Here is a 25,153-nt window from a genome sequence, read left to right as displayed (position 1 = left end):
GGCGGTGCCGCGGGCTCTCTATGGTCCCGCCCGCCCGCCGGCTAGAGCGGCCGGGGCGGTGCGCGGGCAGCGCGCGGGGGCTGCCGGGAGCGGGGCGGACGCTCGCGCCCTTCCTTCTCTCCCCGCCTACGCGCCGCCGTGCGCTCTAGTTTTGGAGCCGATATGGGCGCCGCCGCGTGGGCATCGTCACCCCTGCCGCCGAGTGTGTCTCTTCTGCTGCTGCTTCTGCCGCTCCCGGGGCTGCCCGTGGGCTCCTGGGACCCGGCCGGTTACCTGCTCTACTGCCCATGCATGGGTAAGGCCTCCCGAGCCTTCTGCCCAAATGGGGAAACTGAGGCTCAGAGAGGAGAAGCCACTCCTCTGAGGCGCCCAGAGACGCCTTGGCAGGTCCAGGAAAGGACCCCATCGCGGGGCAGGGCCTGCTCCTCGCCTTTCGGCCCTAGTTGCAAGGGCACTGAGGGGCCTCTGTGTCCAGCCTTCCATTTGGCAGATGAGAAAACTGAGGCCGGGAGAGGTTAAGTGTCTTGCGCAAGTCCTGAGCCGGCCCCAAGTCCAGTAAATGGAGTTACTGGGGCAGGACTTGATGTCAGTGACCGATTCTTTCATTCATTCAACACATATTTCTAGGGCACCTACTGTGTGCCCAGCCCTGTTCTCTGCTCTAGGGATACGGAGGTGATAAGACAGAAAGCTCCGTGCCCTTGTAGAGCCTTCATTTTAGTTGGGCAAGAAAGACCATAAAAGATAAACATAAAAAAATAAGTACCTGTGTAGTATCTTAGAAGAGGATGAGTGTTACGGGAAAATAAAACAGAGCAGGGTAAGGGAGAATCTAAAAGCTGGCTGAGGGGTGCAGTTTAAACGGGGATGGTGGATGGTCATTGTTATTCCTTCTTAGAATCCTCCAGACTCCTGACCATGATGATTTGGCCCTCTGAGCATCAGCTCTGCCACACCCTTCTCCCCAGATCCTCCAGCTGCAGGCGCAGTTATCCCTTTCTGTTCTTACACATACTTGGATTCTGCAGCCTGTGCTGTTGTCTGTGCTGTTCCCTCTGCCGGGAACGCCCTCCTCTTCCCTTCTGCCACACCAACTCCTTCCCATCCTCAGGCCACAGCTTAAGTGTCACCAGAAAGGACTTCACTGACCTCAACCCAAATAATCTCCTCATTGTTCTCTATCACCAAACTTTTTTCATTTCTTTTTTGAACTTATCAAAATTTGTCATCGTATATTTGTTTATATATTTAATGTCCCCCTACCTGAACTGTGAATGCCTTGAAGGCAGAGACCTTGTCCTCCTTGCTCACTTCTGTGTCCCAGCACCTAGCAGAGAGCCTGACACATTGCGGCCTCTCAACAGTCTTTGTGGAATGAATGCATGGATGCCATGCTGTAGATAACAGGAAGAATCAGACAGGGCCTTTTCTCAGAGGCAGTCACAGGCTGAGGAAACAGCCAAAGGCTGGGAAATGGGAAAGGACATTCTGGGAAGAGTGAAGAACCACAAGTGACGCAAATCCAAGGTGGGACTGAATATGGCAGAGGGGTACTGAAAGGGTCCCAGTGAGTGAGGCATTGGAGCTACCCCTTCATGTGCAGATGAGAGGAATTAGAGGTAGAAGGTCATTCTTGACTGATGGAACAGCAAGAGCAAAGACATGGAGTGGGGATGGGAAATGTAGAGCATAATTGGGAAAACAGCAAGGAACCTGGAGTGGCTGAGGCAGAAGAGGCAGGGCCTGAAGGGCCTTGACCGTTAGACCCAGGAGTCCAGACTTATCTCCATGCTGGCAGCTCCCCAGCTCTCCTTGGTGTCCCGGCCCTCCCCATCCCTGGCCCTGCATCCTTTCTGAGCCTTGCATGCCCCAAGCCCTCAATGCCCCAGTCCTCACTTCACCTGCAATATACCATCCAGGGCGCTTTGGGAACCAGGCTGATCATTTCTTGGGCTCCCTGGCATTTGCAAAGCTGTTGAACCGCACCCTGGCTGTTCCTCCTTGGATTGAGTACCAGCATCACAAGCCTCCTTTTACCAATGTGAGTACTTCCTGCTGTTGACCCTTGTCCACCTTTCCCCAATCCTGCTCACCTCTGCGTGAGTGCAAGTCCTTCTGTAGGCTTTACCTGCCACTGCTCTGAGTTTGCCCTACCCCCTCACCCGGAGCTGTCTTCCCCGGCTAACTGGCTAACGTTTATCCGGCAGCTGCTGTCTGCCAGGCACTGTTTCTGAGCACTGCGTGAGGACTAGCTCTTTTCCCTCTCATCACATCCCTAGGAGGTAACGGGTTTAGAGAGGTTAGGTAACTTACTCACTCTCACACAGCTTGTGAGTGATAGAGCTGGAATTCAAACCCGTGTCTGTGTGACTCCAGAGCCTGTGTCCTGAACCTCCAGACTCCATTTCCAGCCTTGTTTGGTCCCACCCATTGGTGATAGGTGATAGGTGCTATTATCAGTTTTGAAGGAGAAACTGAGGCACAAGTTAGTTAATAACATGTCCAAGGCCATGAACTGGAACAGTCTGGCTCCAGCACTGCCTCTCACCTCATCAAGGAGTCCTTTAGCATGGGAAGCCCAGCATCATCTAATTTCTTACATATTCTTTTTGTTTTCCACCAGTCCTGTGTCAGTTATTGTTCACACTGTAACTCCAGGGACCTGGCAGTAGGAACTGAACTAATATTTAATGAATTGACTTTGAAAGTTTTTAATCAACTTCAAAAAATTATGTTTTGTATGTACAAAACACTGTTTCTCATTCTCACAGCCTTTTCTCTACATAGGTTTTATTTTTTCCTGTGCATGCCTGTATTTAGAGAGGTTAAGAGCCAGAGTACCTGAGATGATAGTCTGGCTTGGCCACTTAACTAGCTGTATAGCCTGGGCAGGGTACTTGATCTCTTTGTGCCTCAGTTTCCTCATCTTTAGAATAGGCTGGTAATAATTGTTGCTACCTCCCTCAGTGAGTTAGTGATTGTGGAATGCTTCCGTCTTAGAATCAGCTGAGGCCATCAATGTAAAGTGCTTAGGATGCAGGAAGTCCTCAGTAACCAGGAGCTGTTGATGCTCTGACTTTTTGCGCTCACTGTTTGGACCCGGCCCATTGGTCTCCCTCTGGTTTGCTTGCCTTCTCTCGCCTTGCCTTCTCAGCTAGGAGTCTTTCAGAGTATCCACTTCTTGGTTTCTGCGGGTTACTCAACCCACCTGAGTTAGGCTCCCCTTCCCCACTAGGACTGTTCTCACAGAGGTCACTAGGGACCTCAGAATTGCCAAATCAAGAGGTCCTTTCTCAGTCTTTATCTCAGCTGACCTCCCGGTGGCACCTGGCCCCATGAGCCTCTCTATTTCTTGTACTTCCTACTCCCCTGGCTTCCAAGACACAGCCTGTTCCTGCTTCAGCCCAACCTTCCCACATTCTCCTCTTTGCACTGCATCAGGGGCTCCTCTCTCCCCACCCACTGTTTAAATGTTGGTGTGTCTCCTCTTTCTGTTTGCTTATTAGCTGTGTGACTTAAGATGAGTTACCTAGATTCTGTCCACCTGGGTTTCTTCATAAGTAAACTGGAGATGGCTGTATTTCTTCCTCTTACAATTGGATGGTCAAGTCCATGAAACATGATGAGTACAGCACCTGGTGCTAACCCAGCACTCAGTAAATATTAGTTGCTTTGATTACCATTATTTGCTCTGCTATAAGTTTCTGTTGACTGTTGTGCCTTTCACTATTCTCCGCATACTGCCAAATTTATCTTTGGCCCAGGCTCTCCTCTGACCACAGGCCTCGTGTTTCTAACTCCTAGGCTCTTGAGTCTACTTGGATGACCCACAGATAATCTGCATTTCACAAAGCCAGAACTTTCCCCGCAAACCTGTGTCACCGCGTATATTCCCAGCCTTAGTTTATGTCACCTCCATTCACCTGAACACCAAGCCGGGAACCTAGAAGTCATCCTAAATGCTTCCCTTTACTCTGTGCTTCGCCTGCCTTTACGTTTTGTAACCTGTCCATGCTTCCCCATCTCTCAGACTTATACAGATGCTCAAAAATACATGTTGAATGAATACTTGAACAAATAAAAGGACCATTGCAGTAGCCTCCTAATTCCTCTCTTTCCTCTAATCTTATCATCAGTACGTTCTCTCTTCTGCCACCAGGGTGATCTTTCAAGAAAGCAGATCTCATATTATGTCTGCTTACCATCCTTCAGCAAGACCTTGTTGCTCATAATTAAGATTCTCAAAGTCTGTTCATTGGAACACCAATAACTCATGCAGGAATGGTGCAGTGGTTAAGTTCGTTTGGGAAATTATGTTCTCAATTCCTCATTCCCCCCTAACTTGGAGATTCAAAATGCACGTCAGCATATTAAAGGCTCTGAGAAGTCCTATCATAAAGAAACCTGCTTAACATATCATTTCCCAGGCCTGTTTGTTTCTGGAGGCTTTTTATTGCAGAACCCTTTACCCACCTGAACTAGTGGAATATGCTTGGGAACTCTGACCTACAGGATAAAGTCTGAATTTTATTTCATGGTGTTGTAAGAAATTTTCTTAAGTCTAGAAAAACTCAGAGATTAATATAATCACCACCCATGTATCCACCACTAGAAATGATAATCATTAACATTTTCTCATCTTTGCTTCATCTTTTCTTTTTGTTAATAAAGGAAATAAAAGGTTATAGATAAGTCGTTAAGAGATAAAGTCTGTCTTGAGGCTACTCCTAGTCCCTCCCCTACCCTCAGAGGCAACCACTGTCATGGATTTAGTGTCTTTTGGTGTGACTCCTTTCCTTTAATACGTTGAATTGCTGAATTGCACTAGATCTTTGCAAGGGAAGGGAAAGCATTCTTTCAATTAATATTTTTGGAACCTCAACCATATTTCAAGTATTGCTTTGAGTGCTGGGGATACACTTGTAAGACAGACAAAATCCCTATTCTCATGGAGACTACATTTAAAATGGGAGAGAAAACACACTCTCTCTCCCTCTCTCTCTCTCCCTCTCTATCTGTATGTAATTCTTTCCTGTACTACTTCCATTGTGGCACTGAGCATTCTTTTATCCATCTCCTGGTACAAAGGGCTAGAACTTCTCTAGGGCACATACCTAGAGGTGGAGGGCACATTTAAAATTCTATTAGATGCTTGTAAGAGGTTACACTCCAAAGTATTTGTTCCAAAATATATATTTCTATCAGCCATATCTTTTCCAATAATTAGAGTTAAACTTTTAAATTTTTGCTGGGCTCATGGGTAAGAAGTGATGTCTTGTTGTCACTGTAACTTTCTTTTTCCTGATTTTAGTGAGCTTGCGCATTTTTTGTGTGTGTTGGCTATTTGGATTCCTTTGAGTTGCTCACTCCTGTCCTTTGTTCATGTTTTCTCTTGCGTCATTTGTCTTTTTTCTTATAAATCAGCAGGCATTTTTGAACATGGGGTATATTACTATTTGTTCTTTAGTTTGCAGATGTCTTCTCCCAGCCTCTGTTCTAACTTTGGTGTCTTTTGTCAAAATTTGTTCACTGGCTTGTAGTTCAAGCTGTCTGGGCCTGAGTGTATGGTTTTAATGAATGTCTTTGAAATAGCCACTAGGATACTGAGGAGGGACCCCCTGCCCCCTCCTTTTCCTCACTTTTTCTGTAGCTCCATGTGTCCTATCAGAAGTACTTCAAGCTGGAGCCCCTCCAGGCCTACCATCGGGTCATCAGCCTGGAGGACTTCATGGAGAAGCTGGCACCCACCCACTGGCCCCCTGAGAAGCGGGTGGCATACTGCTTTGAGGTGGCAGCCCAGCGAAGCCCTGATAAGAAGACATGCCCCATGAAGGTAGGTTATGTGGGTTTGGGGGGGCCCTTTCTGCCTGTCCCAGGTCCTCTAGGCCCTTGAGACACTGCATGATAGCCATATGTGGGAGAAGGCACCAGAAGGGCCTAGAATAGAAAGATGGAGATTTAAGTCTCATTTCTGGCATTTGTCAGCAATGTCACTTTAGGCAGATGAGTAACACTGAGCTTCCTCTGAGCCTTTATTTCTTCCTACAAAGTAAAGACACCAGTCCCTGCTATGTCTTGCTCATAAAGTATCATGAGGGCCAGGTGTAAGAGTGCTTGTAAACTGTAAAGTGCCACATTAGTAATAATAACTAATATTCACATAGAACTTACTACACGCCCAGGAAATTACGAGGTGACATTCCTACTGGCCCATCCTATGAGAGTATTTCAGCCTGAGTCAAATCGCCCAGGGTTCCCCCATCCACAGTTCCTTGGCCCCATCCCCACCTGGCTTTCCCTCCTGGTCAGTAAGCTGTTGACCACTCTCTTTCTCCAGGAAGGAAACCCCTTTGGCCCATTTTGGGATCAGTTTCATGTGAGTTTCAACAAGTCTGAGCTTTTTGCAGGCATTTCCTTCAGCGCCTCCTACAAAGACCAGTGGATCCAGAGGTATGTAGAGGGGCCAGCATTGCTGGAATTAGGGGAGGGGTGGGGGGCCAATGGGCATTCAGCACCTTCCTGGCCCTCTTCCCTTCTACCACACCCTAATGTATGAGACCAAAGGTGCGGCTGTTTTGTCTGTTGAACTTGGGATCCTATGTGATCTGTTCCCATCTCAACGCCTGACACAGTGGGACGTTGACCTGCCACAAGGTTGAGCAAGGGTTTATCAGCCGATAAAGGATGTCATAAAAAGAATATTGTGCAATCACAGGAGTCTCGATTTCCTCCTCTAGGCGTGAGAATCACTCCTCTGTTAACTTCCTCTTCACAAGGTGAAAATTGGAAGCTGTTTCTAGAGAACAACTTCAGGTGCAGACTGAGAAATGATGTCATCCTGATAATAATTGGATGTGCTTTATTAATTGCGCTCCAGTAAGTCCCATTTAAAAAAAAAATAGGTTAGCAGGGCATAGGCACAGGCTGTGAAATATTTATAGAGCATCTGTCACGTAGGAGACATAGTGCTCAAAGGCCAGAGGTGATACATAAAAATGAGGAAGACCCAGTCTCAGCCTTCAGCTGCCCACAGTCTAGATATAATGATGACACTAACATAGCACACTTGCCCTTGATGCTGTAGCATGGCGAGAAAGAGCATGAGCTTAGACGTCAGACCTGGTTTAGGAGCCGTAAGGGGCTTATGAGTTCTTGTGAGGTCCCAGCACTTGGCATTTAGTAAGCCAGAGAGAGACTGATCTAGAGGAGCGTGCACAGGCTCAGGATAGGATAGCCCTGAGCTCTGACCCAGCCCCGCCTCTTTCTCAGATGACCCTGAGCGAGCTGTCTGGCCTGAGTTTCCTCCTTGGTTTAACGGAAGAAGCACGATGGGATCTGCCTCCAAGTATATAAATCACATGGCACAGAGTAGAGGGCCAGTCAGTGTTACCTGTTACTATTATTCACATGCTTTATTTTATTGAAGGCTTTGAGAGATTTCATGAAGTGGGTATTATGATCAATTTCCATTTAACAGGTGAAGAAACTGAGCTCAGTGAGGTTAAATCACCTGCCCAAGGTAATGCAGCTGTTGACTGGGCAGCTGGGGTCTGTGTGTAAGGCTTTCATAGGTAATAAGAACTAATATTTATTTAGTGCTTGCTGTGTGCCAGTTGCTGTTCTGAGTCTTCACAGCCTAAGTCTTCTAAGGTGATACCTCATTTAATGCTTCCATGACTCTGTGGGACAAGTGTTATTGTCATCTCTGCTTTACAGGTAAGGAAGTCGAGACAGAGAGAAGTGAAGCCACTTGCCTAAGGTCATGCAGCTTGGCAGAGCTGGGATTTGAACCCAGGCAGCCTGACTGCAGAGCACGCATTCTTGATCACTGTGGAGAAAAGAGCTGTACCTTTAACAGCTGCCAGTTCCTATTTGGGACTTGCCTTCAGAGCTAGTTCATGAGCTGCTGAGGATACTCAGTCCTGGCAGAGGCTAATCCCCTTCTTTGTTGATCCTGATGGGGAATTGTTGATTCCCGTTTTCATCACCTCTTGGTTCTCCCAATTCAGCTCTGAATGACCCAGAGCTATTGCCAGAAGGCAGACCTGTCCTCAAAGAATGGAGATTTTGCCTCTAAAATGCCCCGGGGGCGGCGGGGTGGGGAGCGCAGGGGAATGACACCAGCTCTAAAAGCAAATTCAAAAAAGCCAAAAAAAACACAGTCCTGGTTGGAAGAGAAAGGATGGTACTGCGTGATTGCATCAGTTGGACAATTTTGTTGAAACGTGTTCATGGCCCCACAGTCTTGTTTGAGTTCATTGAGTTGTAGGAATCGCGTAGGGCTTGGGGAAGCTTGTGCCTAATAGCCAGAGTAAGAGTAGGAAAGGAAGACTAGTGGGGAGATGAGTCCCTGAGGCAGTTTGAGCGAGTTTGGGCCACCTGGGCAGCTGCCTTCCTTCATGCCTTCCTTCCTTCCACATGTGTAAGAAGCACCACCTAAGTGTCAAGCACTGGTGTGGATGCTGGGGAGACAGGCAGGAATAAGGCAGATAAGACCCCTGCCCCGATGGAGCTGGGTCTAACTGGGGAGATAGTGAATACATTTTTACATAAGATAGTTCCATAAGACACAGTGCTGTGAAAGACATAAGCAGGTGATGTGTGACTGGCAGGCAGAGACCTTGTCTTTGTCAGCTTGGACTGCTATAACCAAATACCACAGACCAGGGGGCTTAAACAACAGACATTTATTTTTCTCATGGATGTCGGAGGCTGGGACGTCCAAGATCATGGTGCCCACATGGTCAGGTTGTAAGGACTTCTTGGCTTGCAGGCACTGCCTTCTTACTGTATCCTCACATGTTAGAGAGAGGGAGCAAGCTCTCTGGTCTCTTATAAGGGCGGTAATCTCATCACAAGGGCTCCATCTGAACGTAACCACCCCCAAAAGGCCCACTTCCTAGTACCATCACATTGGGAGTTGGGGCTTCAACATATGAATTTGGGGGCGGGGACACAAACATTTAGTCCATAACAGATTTGAAGGATGAGGAGCCAGCCATGCAAAGAGCTAGAGGGGAAGGTAGTTCTTCGTGGTGGGGACATTGCGAGCTGTGAGGCAGGACAAGCCTGGTGTGGTCAAGGGGCAGAAAAAGGCCAGAGTGGCTGGTGTGGAGCACGTCAGGAGGGAAAGGGTAGAGTGTCCTGTTGTCCGTCACAGCGTCATAAACCACTCAAAAACTCAGTGGCTCAACAACAGTGTAGTATGATTGCTCAGAGTTCTGTGGGTCGACTGGGCTTAGCAGGGCAGGTCTTTGATTTGGTTTTTGTTTTTCCACTTTTTTTATGGAATTGCAACTGTACAAAGTTCCAATCCATGTTAAACATCTAATTTCTTAAAATGAATACTCTTTGGAATATCCACCACATTTGGTTGTGTTTTTTTTTTTTAATAAAGAAGAAAATTAAATTTACTCATAATCCCATCACCCTTCCAAAAAACTATTAGAATTTTGGTATATATACTTCCACCCTCCAAGATGTGTGTATTTTTGTGTACATATACAGTATATACCTATACATATTATCTTAAAATGAAATTATTACATATAGTTTGTAATTGAGTAATTAACTGTCTTTTCTGAGGAGTAATTAATATTTATCAGGTTAGTAAATATTGTTGGCAGGATAGTTCTAAGCATGTAAAAACATGAGATTTCAAAAAATGGTTAACTGGTGTGTATATGTGTATTAATGTTAGTGGAGTGTGCGTGTGTGTTTATTTTAACCATTTCTAAGTATACAGTTCAGTGGCACTAAGTATGTTCACAATGTTGTGTAACCATCACCACAGTCCATCTCCAGAACTTTTTCATCACCCCAAACAGAAACTCTGTACCACCCATTAAACAATAACTCACCATTCCCCTTCCCCAGGCCCTGGTAACCTCTATTCTTCTCTGTCTCTAAGTGTAATCATACAGTATTTGTCCCTTTATGTCGGGCTTATTTCACGTAGTATAATGTCTTTGAGGTTAGTCTGCCTCATAGCATATATCAAAATTTAGTCCTTCTAAGACTGCCCGTTGCATGTATAGACGACATTTTGTTTATCCGTCCATCTGTTGATGGACACTTGGGTTAGCTGGGCACTTCTTGCTTGTGGTCTCACGTGGCTGCAGTTAGCTGTCGGCTGGGACTAGAGTCATCTGAAGGCTTAACTGGGCTGCATGTCCAAGAGTGCTCGCTCATGGCTGGCAGGTGGTGCTGGCTGTCACCCGGGAGCTCAGCCGGGGCAGTAGGCTGGCATGCATACTCTTGACCTCTCCGTGTGGCTTGGACTTCTGACAGCATGGCAGCTGGGCTCTGAGAGGGTTCATCCAAGGAGTGTGTGTTCCAAGAGACAGAAGGTGGAAGCTGCAGGCCCCCTAAAGCCTGGGCCTGGCAACCGGGACACTGTTACTTCTGCCAGATGCTATTGGGAAGGGACATAGAGCCCACTTAATGGGAGGAGACTCGAATTAACTTGCCACATAGAAGAGGAGATTGGAGAAGTGGGCAGGGGTCAGACCGTGCAGGGCTTTGTAGGCACCGGTGGAGCAATCTGATAAGAACCCCGTGAGTGTGTGCAGGGGTAAATTTGAGAGTGTATGTATTTTAAACATTTTCTTAAATAGTGGGCACTTGCTTGCTGTAGAAAATTGTCCTTCAGGGGCAGGGGCACAGGTGTAGGGAGAACAGCATTGGAAAGGGTCGGGTGCTTCCCTGGCTCACTGTATAACAGCAGATTGCTTCCCTTCTCTGCCCACAGTGCGCAATCTGTAAAATGAAGGGATTGTGCAAGATCAGTCGTTTTCAAACTGTTCTTTGAGTTTGAGAGCTCTGGAGAAGCACTTATGGTGCCATGGGGGTGCAAGTTGGAGCTGCTCAGTTCCCTTCCCCCACTGCCTTCAACCAGTAACCCTCTTGTACATCAGCTAAAAGTTTTGGTGGCCACAGGTCACAGGGTGTAGCAGGCTTAGTTTAGCTATATGTAACAGAAAACCCCAAATAACATCTGACTAGCAAGATAAAAGTGTATTGTTTTCTTAGGTAAAAAAGGACTGGGGTGTGCAACCCAGGGCTACATGGCAGCTCCCTTATGTCTAGGAATTAGGCTCCCGTCTCTGCTCAGCTGTCCCAGTACTGGCTTTTTTTTTTTTTTTCTGGCCACACTGCACGGCATGCAGGGTCTTGGTGCCCCAACCAGGGATCGAACCTGTGCCCCCTGCAGTGAAAGTGTGGAATCCTAACCACTGGACCTCCAGGGAATTCCCCAGAACTGACTTTTATCCTTAGTGTCACCTCATGGGCCGAGATGACTGATGAAGCCCCAGGCAGCTGGAAGGACAAAAGGGGCAGAAGAAGGGCCACATCCTCACTTTTTGAAGGAGCCTTCCTTACAGCTTGCTTACACCAGCTCATTGGCCAGTACTTAGACATGTGGCCATACCTAGCTACAGGAATTACTGAGAAATGCCTTTATTTGGGGCTTCTTGTGTCCAGCTGAAAATTGGGTTCTAGCAGAAGAGGATAAGAGTCATTTCTCCCCACTAAGTGATTCCCCACTGAGGATCTTTCCAGCCCTGCTGGTTCTGAGTCTGTGAATACCCTGATGGAGGTTTAATTCAACAGAAATTTATTATTTATTGTACACTTACTGTTGGAAGGCTACGAAACATCATGCTGAGCCATTCTTTTGGCATGAAAACAACAGGTATTTGAGCACGGGGCATATCGCTCTCCCAGGCTGCAGCCGCCCTGGGAGGACATAAACAGGTGACATGTAATTGGCAGGGCTGAGTGAGACCTGAAGGATGAGAAGGAGCCAAGCATGCAAAGGGCTGCAGGGAAAAGTAGTTCCTCACGGCAGGGACACAGAGCTAGACCCTGCCTCGTTTACGTCCCTGCATCTTCTGCCCTCTGCATAGTGTCCATCCACTGGTGTGCAGCCACTGGTGCATCTGAGCACACATGTGGGTGCTATGCGTGCAGAAGCCCCAGCTTGGGAGGGGATCTCAGTAGAGTCAGTGTGGTTGTGAATCCCAGAGGTTCACTGCACCCAGCAGCAGGAAAGTGTGCCATCTTTAACGGGACAGTTGACCAGGCTAAGGGCCTGACTTAGGGTTAGCAGTCAGAGATGTGAACAGATGGAGCTGGTCAAGCTTTCTTTCCTAACAAGACCCTTATTCCCCACTTTCTCTCCAAGCAGCACTCTCCTCTCTCACTGGGAGCAAATGAGCACATCAGTCAGAGCTGATGTGGCCCTGGGACCGCTGTGTGTGCTGATCCAGAGTCAGGGAGAGGGGTGGATGTTCCAGACTTGGAGTTCACCAGGGGTCAACAGCAGGTTCTTTCCACGAGGTCAGGGAGGGCACAGATCCTGATTTTACCCTAGAGTTCCAGCCCCCTGGGAGAGCACAAATTTGCTTTCCATTTGAAATCTTTAAGGTGGCCTCTGAAAGTCGCTTAGCTGAGAGCCTGGCCCATAGTAGGTACTCAGTTACTATTCACTTCTTTCTCTAACTCCTGACAACCTGATCTGGTCTTTCTGGTGAAATCCCTGAATTCTCATTCATTCGCTCTAAACATATTTATTCTACCTACTATGTGTTGAGGCCTGTGTCTAGGCTTGGAATCAGAAGAATAAGCCACAGACTCGACTTTCGAGGTGCTTATTGACTGGGTGGGGGAGCTGGGAGTGCGGTATATTAGTTAAGAAAGCTTCTGGAGGAGACTACCTGAATCCCCATCCCTGCTCCACCAGTTCCTAGCTGTGTGCCCATGGGCATGCTACTTAACCTTTCTGTGTCTCAATTTCCTCATCTATGAAGTGAGAATAACAGTAGTACTTACGTGGCTCTTAAGAGGATCAGATGAGTTAATGTACACAAAGTAATTGGAACATTGCCTGTCACAAGTATGTACATATAAAATTAAAGCCTGACAAGACGAGTGTAGATAGAGCCAGGCTGCTGATGAACACTCGTTTGTTGCTTCCTCGATGCAGGCCTTGCAACAGGGTATGGGAATCATGGTGAACAGAATGCTCAGGACCTACCCTCATGGCCGTGGACAAGGGAGCATGGCTATTGAGCACATCAGTGTGCAGAAGGCAGCAAAGGAGGAGTGGCACAGAGCCCTCTCCTAGAAGCTGAGGCTTGGGAGCAGCAACTGGTCTTGGAAGTTTGTAAGGTGTTTGTGGAGCGAGGTGTTTGGATGGATGTGAAGAAAGAGTGATGTGTCCGTTGCAGCACTGTCGTATGGGGGAAGATTGGAACAGCCTCCCTGAGCAGCCGGAGGGGACTAGGTAGGTAAGCTGCAGATTATTCGTGCAAATGGAAAACTTCAAGAGACGCTACCCAATCCTGTGATCCACACCATCAACATGGCCAAATTTCTAAAACAGAGTTGAATTTTCTAAAGTTGAAATAGGTTACATGCAATCTGATGACGATGGTGGTGATCGTGAGAGAATTTTCTGAGAGCTTTCTACGTGACAAGCTGTGTTCTAAATGCTTTGCTTATATTAATCCATTTCATCTTCTCAACAGCCCTGTGAAGTGGGAACTATTATCAACTCTATTATATAGATGAGAAAACTGATTAAGTCACCTGCCTGAGTTCGTAAGTGGCATGGTCAACATTAGAGCAAGGTTGTCTGGCTCGACAGCCTAGGCGTTTACCACTGCACTGTGTGAAGAGCATGCAGAATAATACCTTTTTATGTAAACAGTAAAATGTAGTCATACAGAAAGCCATGTATCTTCTGGAAAGAGGAGGAAGAGGGAAAGAGATCATAGGATGGAACTTTTATTTACGTGTGTATTTTTTAAAATCTGAGAGTATTAGTATTTGCTACTTTGGGTCACAGGTATGTGGACTGTTAAATTATTTTCTCTATTTTCCTGTATGCTCTTAAATTTTTAATAATTTTTCATTGAAATTTTTATTGAGGTAATTGTAGGTTCACATGCACTTATAAGAAATACTGCAGAGAGATCTCATGTACCCTTTATCCCAGTTTCCCCCAGTGGTAACATTTTGTGAAACTATAGCACAGTATCACAACCAGGATATTGACATTGATGCAATCCATCCATGTTATTCAAATTTCCCCAGTTTTACTTGTACTCACTTCTGTGTGTGTGTATATTTAGTTCTGTTCGGTTTTATTATGTGTGTATGTTCATGTATCCATCACCACAGTCAAGATATCAAGCAGTTCTGACATCACAAAGGTCCTTGTGTGGCCAGTTTATAAACACACCCACCTCCCTACATACACACACACACACACACACACCCTACACACACACACACACCCCTAGCCCCTGGCAACCACTAATCCCATCTCCATTTCTTCCTTTTCTCCACTTTGTCATTTCACAAATGATATAGAAATGAAATCATACAGTATGTAACCTTTTGAGACTGACTTTTTTCACTCAACATAATTCCCTTGAGATCCATCTGGGTTGTTCCCTGTATCAATAGCTGGTTCCTTCTTATTGCAGGTGTTCTGTGGTGTAGATGTACTGCAGTTTGTTTGACCTGTCACTTATTAAACAACATCTGAGTCGTCTCCAGTTTTTGACTATTATGAGTAAAGCTGCTGTGAACACTCGCATACTGGTCATTTGTGAATATAGGTTTCCATTTCTCTGGGATAAATGCCCAAGAGTACAGTTGTTGGGTCATATGGTAATTGCATGTCTAGTTTTACAAGAAATTGTCAGACTGTTTTCCAGAGTGGCTGTACCTGTTTCATAATTTAAGGAAAAGGATTTTGGCTGGCAGAGGGAAGGCATACTAGGTAGAAGGGAGAAGTCTGCAGAGATCTGGAGTTTGAAAGTGCCTTGCAAGTTTATGAAACAGCGGGGCATTTCATGTTGCTGGAATATAGTCTGGACTTAACTAATGAGGGAATGCAGGTTTGCTTCTCACCTATTCAGTCAACAAAGTTTTACTAAGCTCTTATGTGTACCAGACACTGTTCTAAGCACACGGAGATACTGCCTTCAGAAGCCTGAGTCCAGCAGGAAAGGCAGTGAAATAATTACAAGATGCGTTGTGAACAAGAGGGAGGGAGAGCCTTCGGCAAGGGTATGAGGGGGGCATCTGCAGACCTCTGGTGCTTCGCATGAGAGCAAGGACAGTGCCTGTCTCATTCTCCCCTGGGCTCAAGCACGTAGTAGGCAATCAGTATATATGTGTTAAATGTTGAGTGAATGATCTCATCCAGTGTACACATTCCCTGTGAGTGTGACCTATTAGCAGCTGCACTTCCCAATCCCACTGTGTGGGTAAAAGGGCAAAGACTCAGTCTAGACACCCCACCCTGAAGGGAATTACTACACCACAGATTGGAAGCCAGCATGACATACAAAAGGTTGGAATGCTCTACTGTAAATTTTTAATTGTTAAACAATCAAAGAGGGTTGTAAATTCCGTGTGGCGGGACAGTATTGCATATTGTGCCTCTTGCCGCCGCCAAGGTCTCTTATCAGCCCGTTGGAGTTTCACAACCTCTCGTGCTTCTTGCATGTTACAGGGGCCCCTCCGCAGGGTCTCTGTGGCATGGTGCAACACCATCCTTTTTGCCGTGGGGGTGGCGTCCAGACTCTCTGTGTGTCGTCTGCCTCACTTCTCATTCTGTCTCATGCCTAGATTTTCTCCAAAGGAACATCCAGTGCTTGCCCTGCCGGGGGCCCCAGCCCAGTTCCCTGTCTTGGAGGAGCATAGGCCACTCCAGAAGTACATGGTGTGGTCAGACGAGATGGTGAGGACAGGGGAGGCCCAGATCCGTGCCCACCTCATCCGGCCCTATGTGGGCATTCACCTGCGCATTGGCTCCGACTGGGTAACTTTCCCCCTTCCTCTCGTGGCTGGGTTGGATGTATCTCTGAGTAGGGCCCATGCCTGTGGGGATTGAACACTGAACCCACTGCGCCAAGTCCTAGCCAGGGCAGACAGATCTCACTCAGCCAAGTTCATGGGACTGTGCCCCATGCTCCCACCATAGACACGTCAGAAATGTGGCTCCAGAGTGCTTGCTTGGCAGTTCTTGCTTTAACAGTTGCCATCTTTATCCTCATTTCATAGATGGATAAACTGAGGTATCGAGCTAGGCTTTGGGTCAGGCAGCAAGCCAGAAAGAGTCCCACAGTCCCAGCTCAGTGTTTAGCCAGTGAACTCCTTGTTGAAAAACAAGCTCTGGAGGTTGGGCGGGGCTCCCAAGAAATGAAGATGTCATCCTCCAAATTCGGCAGCTGCTTAAATATACAGAACCTTATTAGGTTATCCTCCGTGTGAAAATAACCGGAGTAATGTAGACAGTCTCCTTAGTTTACATAAGAAGATACATATGTATGTATGTATGTGAGAAATACTCATTGTTGAAAACTTGGAAAATACTGAAAAGTGTAGAAATTAGATCAAAATTCATTCAGTGTCAATTGAGGAAGCGATCACACACTTACTCACTAGACTCCTTTCCTGCGCTCCTTTCTGCCCCCTTCTACAAAGTAAAGGAGCCAAGCCCAGAATATTTTATGAGTGGTTTCAGATAGTTCCCATCTATGTTTTCCTAGAACACAAGAAGATATAAGATGCTTTTTAAAAATAAAGCTAGCATAATGCTAATCCCAAACGCAGACAAGGTCAACTCAGGAACGTATAGTCCATTCTCACTAATGAACATAGACGCCCAGATCCTGAGTAAAATATTACCAAGTAGAATCCAGTAGCATATTAAAGAACATACAACATAAACAAGTGAAATTTATCCCAGGAATGCAGTGAAATTCACTATATTAACACCCAAAGAAGAAAAATCATATAATCATCTCAGTGGAGGCCAAGAAAGCACTTGATAAAAAGTCAACAGTCATTTATGGTTTAAAAAAGAAGAAAAACAACTCTTAACCAACCAGGAATACAAGGGGCCCACCTTAGCTCGATAAAGCCTATCTCTCCGAAACCCACAGCAAACGTGTACTTCTTGGGAGCTATCAGCACTGTTCCTACTGAAGTCAGAAATCAGATAAGGCTGCCCATTATCACCACCACAGTTCAGAATTCTCCTGGAAGTTCCAGATAATGCAGTAAGACCAAGGGGAAAAAAATTGTGAAAAGCCAATATCCCACGACCCGGAAATAACCAATGTTAGCTGTTTTGATGCATTTCCCTCTTCCCTCAGTGCTTTAAAAGGAAAAAAGAAAAACTTGTTGCACTCCTCCTGTGTTGCCTGCCTTTATCCCTTTCCCGGCTCTTGCTCCTGGGGTTGCGGTTGGTGGCCGTCTTTAGCTCTGTCCCCACCTGCCCCGCAGAAGAACGCGTGCGCCATGCTGAAGGACGGGACCGCCGGCGCCCACTTCATGGCCTCGCCGCAGTGCGTGGGCTACAGCCGCCACAGCGCCGCCCCGCTCACCATGACCATGTGCCTCCCTGACCTGAAGGAAATCAAGCGTGCCCTGAAGCTCTGGGTGGCCGCGCTGAACGCCCAGTCGGTCTACATCGCCACCGACTCTGAGAGTTATGTGCCCGAGATCCAGCAGCTCTTCAAAGGGAAGGTACGAGTGGGGTGTGGGCCCGGTGGGAGAGTAGCGGGAAGGAAATCAGAGGAAGCGCCAGGGTGGTCTGGCCACTCCCACCTCATGCTTCACATCCTCCCACGACCAGACTTTTACTTGAACATCCAGTTCCTACCCTTCTTTAAACCCCCGCTCAGACACCTCTGCAGGTGCTCCCCAGACGTCCCTCCGTTCCTGTCACTAGTGGATCCCTACTGAGAGCTATCACAGCACTTTATCACATCTCCTCCTGAGATGCCTTCTAGACTGTGAGACTAGTGTAGAAACAGGTCTTGTTTCTTCCCAGGAGTTGTGGCTCTTTGAAGGCAGGATGAAAGACAGACTCACCGTTCTAGTCCTCGGGGTCTAGCCTGCTGCTTCGACCTCCTACAGGGCTGAGACCCCGCCTTGCCATCACCACTGTCTAGGACAGTGCCTGACCCGTGGTAGACACTTGGTAAATGTTTGGTAAACAAGGACTTAAAGAGTGGGCCCTTGGTGGGGGTCCAGTGCAGCAGAGGGAGAAAGAGCATGGACTTTGGAGCCGGAGGACTTGGGCTCTACTTACAGTGCAGCTTTGCACAAGTTACTTTAACCTCTCTGTGCATCTGTTTCCTCGTCAATAAAATGGAACTGAGAGTAGTGCCTATCTCATAGGGTAGTTGTGAAGGTCAGATATAAGGAAATTAAAACAGGTCCAGTACAAAATAAGTGCTGAATAAAGTTAGCTGTCATTAATAGTAGAAGTAGGTGGTTGATGAGCACAGGGAAGGCTCTTCTGTGCTTAGTAAACGCTTGAGGAAGTGGTGAATCGTAGCTGTTCAGTATAAGAGTAAATCGTAGGACGCCCTTGGTCCAGTATGACTGAAGAACAGGTAATAAGCAAGTACGTATCAATAAAATGACAGAGTTAATAGTGAACATTCAGTAAGACTTTTGAGTGAATGAGGCCCTAATGCTTGTGCAGACCTTACAAGGCAGACATCCGCTTTCTAGAAGTGGGTGCCCTGGGCTTTATGTCAAGGGGCTCCCTTTCTCTTTTTTACCGGCTTGTAGAGAAAGTGCCGAGTCAGAGCATTCTGGTCCCCACCCACCCACTTTATAGAATATCAGCGTTGGGAGACCTTGGAACGCCTCTAACCCAACCCCTGCTTTTTATAACTGAGGAAACCAAAGTCCCAACAAGGAATAGAATTTACCCAGGAGGTCTCAGAGCTAATTTTACTGGGCATGACACAGAGTGGGTAAGTTTCAGGGTGTGGGTGGAATTGTTCAGGGGATTTTGGCCATGATTAAGCTGGTATTATTTTTCTGCTACCATCCAGATAGCAAGATGATGATTTTTGTTACATCAGAAATCTCTGTGTGACAGCAAAGCACTTTCAGCCCCAGCTCTGCCCACACCCCCTACCTCTGTACTAAGTTGAAGCATTTGGAGAGTCCCAGGGAGTTTTTTTGTGAGTTTTTAGAGCTGGTATATTTGTTACACCTTGAACCTCTTGCCGTTTTCTGTTTCCTGTTCCTCTGCCGCTGTTCTTGCCCTTCTCCACTCCTCAGCCCCCTTCTCCGTGGGCTCAGCCCACCCTTCCTTCTGAACTAAGCCTTGCTTGTCCATTAAGCTGGGCCAGTGCCGAGCCAGGGATACTGGTAAATAAGATGTGGTGCTGCCCTCCAGGGTTCACAGTCTAAACTCAGGAAAAGAGACTTGCAGAGGATAAGAAGATGTGCCACAAGAGAGGGCCAGACTTGGGTGTGGGGGCTCATTCACTCACTTGTCCAGTCAATAGATGCATAGTGAAGCAGACCCCAGCTGGCAGTGACAAGCAAACTGACACAGGCCCAGCCTCAGTCAGGTGCAGGAAACAGACGTTAACCAGAGAATCCCTAAGGATTGAAAGCTACAAACTGAGATACTATGAAGTAAAGGAACATGGTTCTGTGAGAGTGTAGAACAGAGGAGCCTGCATTGGACTGGGGAGCCAGGGAGGGTTTCCCCAAGGAGGTGAGACTTGAGCTGAAGAGTGAGAGTTAAGTAGGAGTTAACCAGACAAATTGGCAAGCACCCCAGACAGAAGAGCATGTGCAAAGGTCCTACACCAGACGGAAGGGAGCCTGGTGTAGTGGCTGGAGCTCAAGGTGGAGAGGCAACTGAACAGACCTTAGGGGCCACATTTAAGATTTGTCATCTTTATCTGAAGAACAGTAGGACACCAGTTAAGGGTGCTCAGCTTGGGGTAGAGGGAGGAGTAGGGAGGTAAGGGAATCTGAAAATGTTTCCTTTGGCTGCTTTCCTTTGGCGAGCAGACCAGGAGGAGAGAAGATTAAGGTGACTGGCCAGGGAGTGATAACCCATCAAGAGAAGGGTTCACCTTTGGGGAACATCTCAGGGATCGACTGGACAGGACTTAAGTCTTGGAGGCATCCAGGCAGCAGAACCAGGTGGGTAGGGTGCTCTTTGGTCAGATCGTGGTTTGATGCGAGAAGCCAAGCCCCTCAGATGAGGGCTTCATGAAAAAGTTAGACCTTGAGCTGAGCCTTGAGAGTATGGTCAGGACTGTGATGGATAGGGAAAGGCATTCTCAGCAGAGGGAACCAACAAGCAAAGGCGGAGTGTGAATGAGCGGTGTGTCTGGAGCTGAGGGGCCAAGGCAGCTGCTGGGCAGCACTTCTCTCAGGCGCCCCAACCCTACGTTTTAATCCTCTGTACGCCTCCTTGTATGTCTGTGACTGCAGCAGGGAAAGAAGGTGGCAGGTGGCTGCAGGCCTTGGCTGAGCTGGCCACTTTGGCCTGCACCCTGACTAAAACACCCTGCCCTTCCTCCTGCAGGTGAAGGTGGTGAGTCTGAAGCCTGAGGTGGCCCAGATCGACCTGTACATCCTCGGCCAAGCTGACCACTTTATTGGCAACTGTGTCTCCTCCTTCACTGCCTTCGTGAAGCGAGAGCGGGACCTCCAGGGGAGGCAGTCCTCCTTCTTCGGCATGGACAGTCCCCCTCAGCTGCGGGACGAGTTCTGATCCTAGCAGGAGCACACCACCCATCTGAGCTGTTCCCTCCAGCTATGCCTGGCAGCCAGAGGTGCTCCCAAGATTGATTCCCATGGAGCAGAGAACAGAGAAAAGTACCAGGGACTTCCTGGAGGAGGAATACAGTCCACCTCCCAGGGCACGGGACTTCCAAGCTTCTAGTAGCCGGACCATCTCCCTTTCTTATGTGCTCCCTGCTGCTTCTCCTGGGAATTTCTCACACCAGCAAAGCAGTCCAAGCTCTGTCTTTTGGTCTGCCCTGCCCTGAGCAACTGGGATGCTGAACTCTTTTCAGAGAGATTCTTGATAGAGAGAGATTTTTTATAGTTTTGATACTCCCCTAGAACTCTCCCTTATTGTAAAAAATCAGTGAAGTTCATTAACGTAGGTACCTAAAGTGACCTTAACATAATGTGGATAAGACCAGGGGTGGGTGGATTTATTGACCACTTTTCCACATGACCCCCAACATGGCCCTCAGACTCATCCCCACTGCCTGGCCAGAGCCATTGTGATCCCCGCCTTCCTAGGCCATTTTTAGGGTTTGGGGCACAAACACTCTTGTCCATTGTAAACACTGTGCAGACACTATTGCAGTGCTGTCAGTACCCCACAGATGGCTAAGTGCTGCTCACACAGCATGTACCCACCATCAAGCCAGACCATCGTGGTTTTGCTCTCAGAGTCTCTTGGTAGTTGGTGGCCTGCCATAAACCTGGTACCATCAGGGTCTCATAACACATCACCAGGGCCAGGACTTGCTGGCCTGAAGTCTCTTCTGATCTCATGTCTCAAGGGGCCTGATTGTAGAATTTTGCCATTAAGCTGGCATCCAAGGCCTGTCCTCCCAACCTTCCTCCTGCAGCTGGAGCCCTCAGACCATATTGTCACAAGGGAGTGTTCACTAAGCCTCTGACCAGATAGAAGATGCTCAGAACCCAGGAGCCATTGGATTCCCTGGTTTTTTTGTCCACCCCATCCAGTGTAATTTCAGCCAAGCCTATGAGGCTTAAGGTGTTACAGTCGTAAGTTTCTTTATCTCTCAGATGCTGTAGTTGTAAAAATCCATGACTCCTGAGCGTCTGTCATTTTTTTTGGCCTTGTGGTTCTAAAATTCATTCTGACACCTGCTGATAACTTCCCTGCCATGTGACCTCCCTCAGCCTTTGATCCTGGGAAGGTGGAGACCCTGATGAGAGCCAGGCCCAGAGCCCCATGCAGCAGTGTCCCTTGGGTAACCTTTGGGAAGAGATGCTTTGTTTTCAGGGCAGACTGGATCAGAGGCTGCAGGGCAACAGGGATTTCAAACACCAAAGGTGGCATTTGCTGCTTAGAGCTGCCACCCAACTCTTAGCGGAGGAAACTACAAAAAGTGCATTTATATTTTCCCTCTGGGGGAAATGTTTTCAATCTTGGGTGGACTCTGAGAGATGGTTTATCTGTTCCGACCTGTTTATCAGCCTCACCTAGGGACAGGGAGCCCCTGCCTCCTTCAGGTGATAGGGAGGGTGTGGCTCTCTGGCTGATGTCATTTGCTGCCCCACACTAGGCACAGGCTGTAGAGTCGGGGGCTCTAATGAGCCGGCCAGATCCTCTCCATGAGCATTGGCAGTCATAATAGCTTGTGTTTCTGGAGGCGAGGGCGCTGGAGTTTTGTAGGCAAGTTCTTTATTCCTTTGACCCAGTTTCCTCACCTATAAAATGGTGATAAAACCCACGGGGTTGTTGAATGGCCCCAATCAGATAAAGCATGTGTAACAGCCCATTGTAAACTTGAAAGAGACAAAGGCAAATACGTGGCTGTTGATTAATTTGACAGCCTCTCGTGGCACACCCCCTCTGTGCCAGGCACTGTGCTTGCTAAGTGCTTTGTGGACATTCTCTGGTGTAGCCCCCACCTCAGCCCCGGCAAGTAGGAACTTATTCTTTCTGCACAAGGCAGAATTCACGCTCAGAAAGTTCTGTTTCCCCAGGGCCACACAACTAGTGGTGGTCAGCCTGGATTTGACCTCCAAAAGCCAGTGCTGTTAGACAGCACGCCCTTCTCCTCCAGTTCACAGGATGCACTTTACGCTGTGTGCCGTGGAGCCCGCAGATGGAGAAGTGGTCAGCCACCTTCGTTCCCATTGGGCTCCTGCCGTGGGTCTGCCACTGCTGGGAGGTTTCAGGGAGAGGGGATCACCCGAGAAACAGAAAGCCCGTAGGAAGCTTACAGTTCTCTTGGGTGGTTGTTTAATTCAACACACTTTCTTTCAACAGGTGTTTATTGACCCAGTATGTCCCAGGCTCTGGGTAGGGATTCAGAGCCTGGGACATACTAGGAATTCAGCAGAGGGTCAGACATAAACTCTTTGTTCTCAAGGAATTTGCATTCTAGTAAGTAGAAGACATAATAAGCAAATGTACCGTGGGAGGTGTTAATTAAGTGCTATAAAGCAAAATAAAGGGCATGGGGGGTGCAGAGGGGGAGCAGTGCTGGTTTAGCTGGGCTCAGGGAAGGCCTCTCGAGCTCCTGTGGAGGGGGGGAGGGGCACACTCCTTCAGAGGTCTGGAGGCAGCACATTCCCGGCAGACGGCAAGTGCAAAGGTCCTGAAGCTGCAGTGAGTGAAAAACAGCAAGGAGGTCAGTGTGACTGGAGTGGCAGAAGCAAGGCAGGGAACAGAGTAGTTGAGAGCAGGTGATGTGACCCGTCCTACAGCCTGGAGGGCAACGTAAGGTCAAGACTTGGCTTTTATTTGGAGAGACATGGGAAGCCTTGTTGGGTCTGAACAGAGGAGGGTCATGATCTGATTTACATTTTTGAAGGGGCTCTCTGGCTGCCATGTGGAGAAGAGATGGGAAGGAGGAAGGCTAGAAGCAGGAAGACCAGTGTGGGGCTGTCACAGGGTTGCAGGCGAGAGAGACGATGGGGCTCAGGCCAGGGTCACTGCATTGAAGGTGGTGGTAAGTGGTCAGACTCTGGATGTACAAAATCTTTTTAAAATTTCAACCTTTTTCAAAGCTATGCCTTGGCATAGTTTTAATCATGCAGTATTTACAATTTAATGTTCTGTTTTTCACTTAATAATAGATCATGTTTTCCATATTGGCACATGGCCTGAATAAATGTTTTTAATGATATAAAATTCTATTGAGGGGTGTCCCATAGCTTATTGTTGTCCTATTATGAGAACATAGTATGTTGCCAATTTTTCAGTGTTATTATTTGGAAAATATTTTTATTTGTAAGTTTTTTTGTATATCTAAAATTTTCAATAAGATAAATTCCCAGAAGTGGATTTGTTAGATCAAGACTTAAAAATGAAAACTTCTTTTTGGAAAAAATTCAAATATACATGAAAATTGTGAGTGATAAAATGAACTCTCAGTTTCAACAACCCTCAAAATTTGACCAGTCTTGTTTGATTTACTCTCTCATTCCCAAGTCTATGTGCTGGAGACTTTTCAGGAAAATCTGAATATGTTTCAAAGCAAGAGCCAATAGGGTTTGCTGACACACTGAAGTGGGGTTAAGAGAGAACAAGGAAGTCCAGAATGCTCTGAGGTTTAGGGCCCAAGTGACAGGGAGGAGGAGTTGTCCCTGATTTGCAGAGTGACCTTGATGTGGGCCACTCACCTCTCCACCTCACCTGTGAGCTCCAGGTGCTAACGGTGGTCTCCGGAGGCTCCTTGGAATGCTGGTTAATACGGCAGATTCCAGGCACCAACCCAGGCCTGAGCAATCAGAATGCCTGGTGTGTCGTGCCCAAGAATCTGCATCTTAAGAAGCGCTACAAGCAGTTTTGATGCCCAGTAGCCCCGGATCTGCTTAAGTTGTGGTCCTTGGACCAGCAGCATCAACATCACCTGGGGCAACTTGCTAGAAATGCAGGCTCCTAGGCCCCACCCCAGACCTGCTGAATCAGGATCTCTGCGCATGCAGCCCAGGAACCTTTGAACAAGCTCTCCAGGAGGTGAAGTTTCAGCACCACTCATTGGAAGGCCATGAGGATGGCACAGTGTGGTCAGCCAGCAAGCACTTACGGAGGGCCTTCTCAGAGTTTCCACCAAGCATGGTCAGCAGCGTGGCTGTACAAGGTGCCCAGTGGTGCTCAGTTTGTGTTGTAACATTGACTTTTTTCTCTTTTTTTTGCACAGGGGAAATATACTGCTAGATAGTCAAGCCCTTCATTTAATAGGTTTTCATTGTTTTAGGATGGGGCCAAACTTACATAAACAAAACGAGAATTCCATTTTTTAAAAATTAAATAACCACCCGTAGAGATGGGTTGTGGATTAGGCAGAAATGGAGAAACTGGTGTTCAAAGGAACCAAAGCTGGGGAAATGCTGTGCTGATATATCATGGATCCTCCAAAAGTATGGAAGTGAGTAGACAGGAAGTGGGCAAGGAAGGAGAGACAGGATAGAGGGAGGAAGAAAGTTAAGCTCTCATTTCCACGTTCTGTTCATTTCAAGGAAGCTTAATGATAATAACAATAATCTTCCCCTGGCCTGACAATAAAGAGATCTCTTTCCTCAATTTTCTCTTCATCCTTCGTGGGGTTGAAAGAAAAACCCATAGCCTGAAGGCAAA

The 25,153-nt window shown here is 47.4% G+C and overlaps 1 protein-coding gene across 2 annotated transcripts; it reads left to right on the top strand.

Moving 5' to 3' along the window:
* The first annotated feature begins 102 nt into the window (after positions 1–102).
* Positions 103–23,707, top strand: POFUT1 (protein O-fucosyltransferase 1). 2 transcript variants are annotated; one of them, XM_057702215.1, is made up of 7 exons: positions 103–295; positions 1,920–2,041; positions 5,651–5,833; positions 6,338–6,450; positions 15,649–15,841; positions 17,311–17,553; positions 20,381–23,707. In XM_057702215.1, exons 1-7 carry the CDS (start codon positions 163–165, stop codon positions 20,567–20,569), a joined length of 1,176 nt encoding a protein of 391 aa, XP_057558198.1. In that variant the 5' UTR covers positions 103–162; the 3' UTR covers positions 20,570–23,707. The 2 variants fall into 2 exon arrangements, with proteins under 2 accessions (XP_057558198.1, XP_057558199.1); XM_057702216.1 differs by lacking the exon at positions 20,381–23,707 and adding an exon at positions 19,858–19,891 and having other exon boundaries at positions 133–295.
* The last annotated feature ends 1,446 nt before the right edge of the window (positions 23,708–25,153 follow it).

The sequence above is a fragment of the Hippopotamus amphibius genome, chromosome 12 (genome assembly GCF_030028045.1).
Source record: "Hippopotamus amphibius kiboko isolate mHipAmp2 chromosome 12, mHipAmp2.hap2, whole genome shotgun sequence".
Classification (NCBI taxonomy): domain Eukaryota; kingdom Metazoa; phylum Chordata; class Mammalia; order Artiodactyla; family Hippopotamidae; genus Hippopotamus; species Hippopotamus amphibius.
Note: the sequence above shows the minus strand (reverse complement) of the source record. Positions and strands in the feature narration are given on the sequence as shown.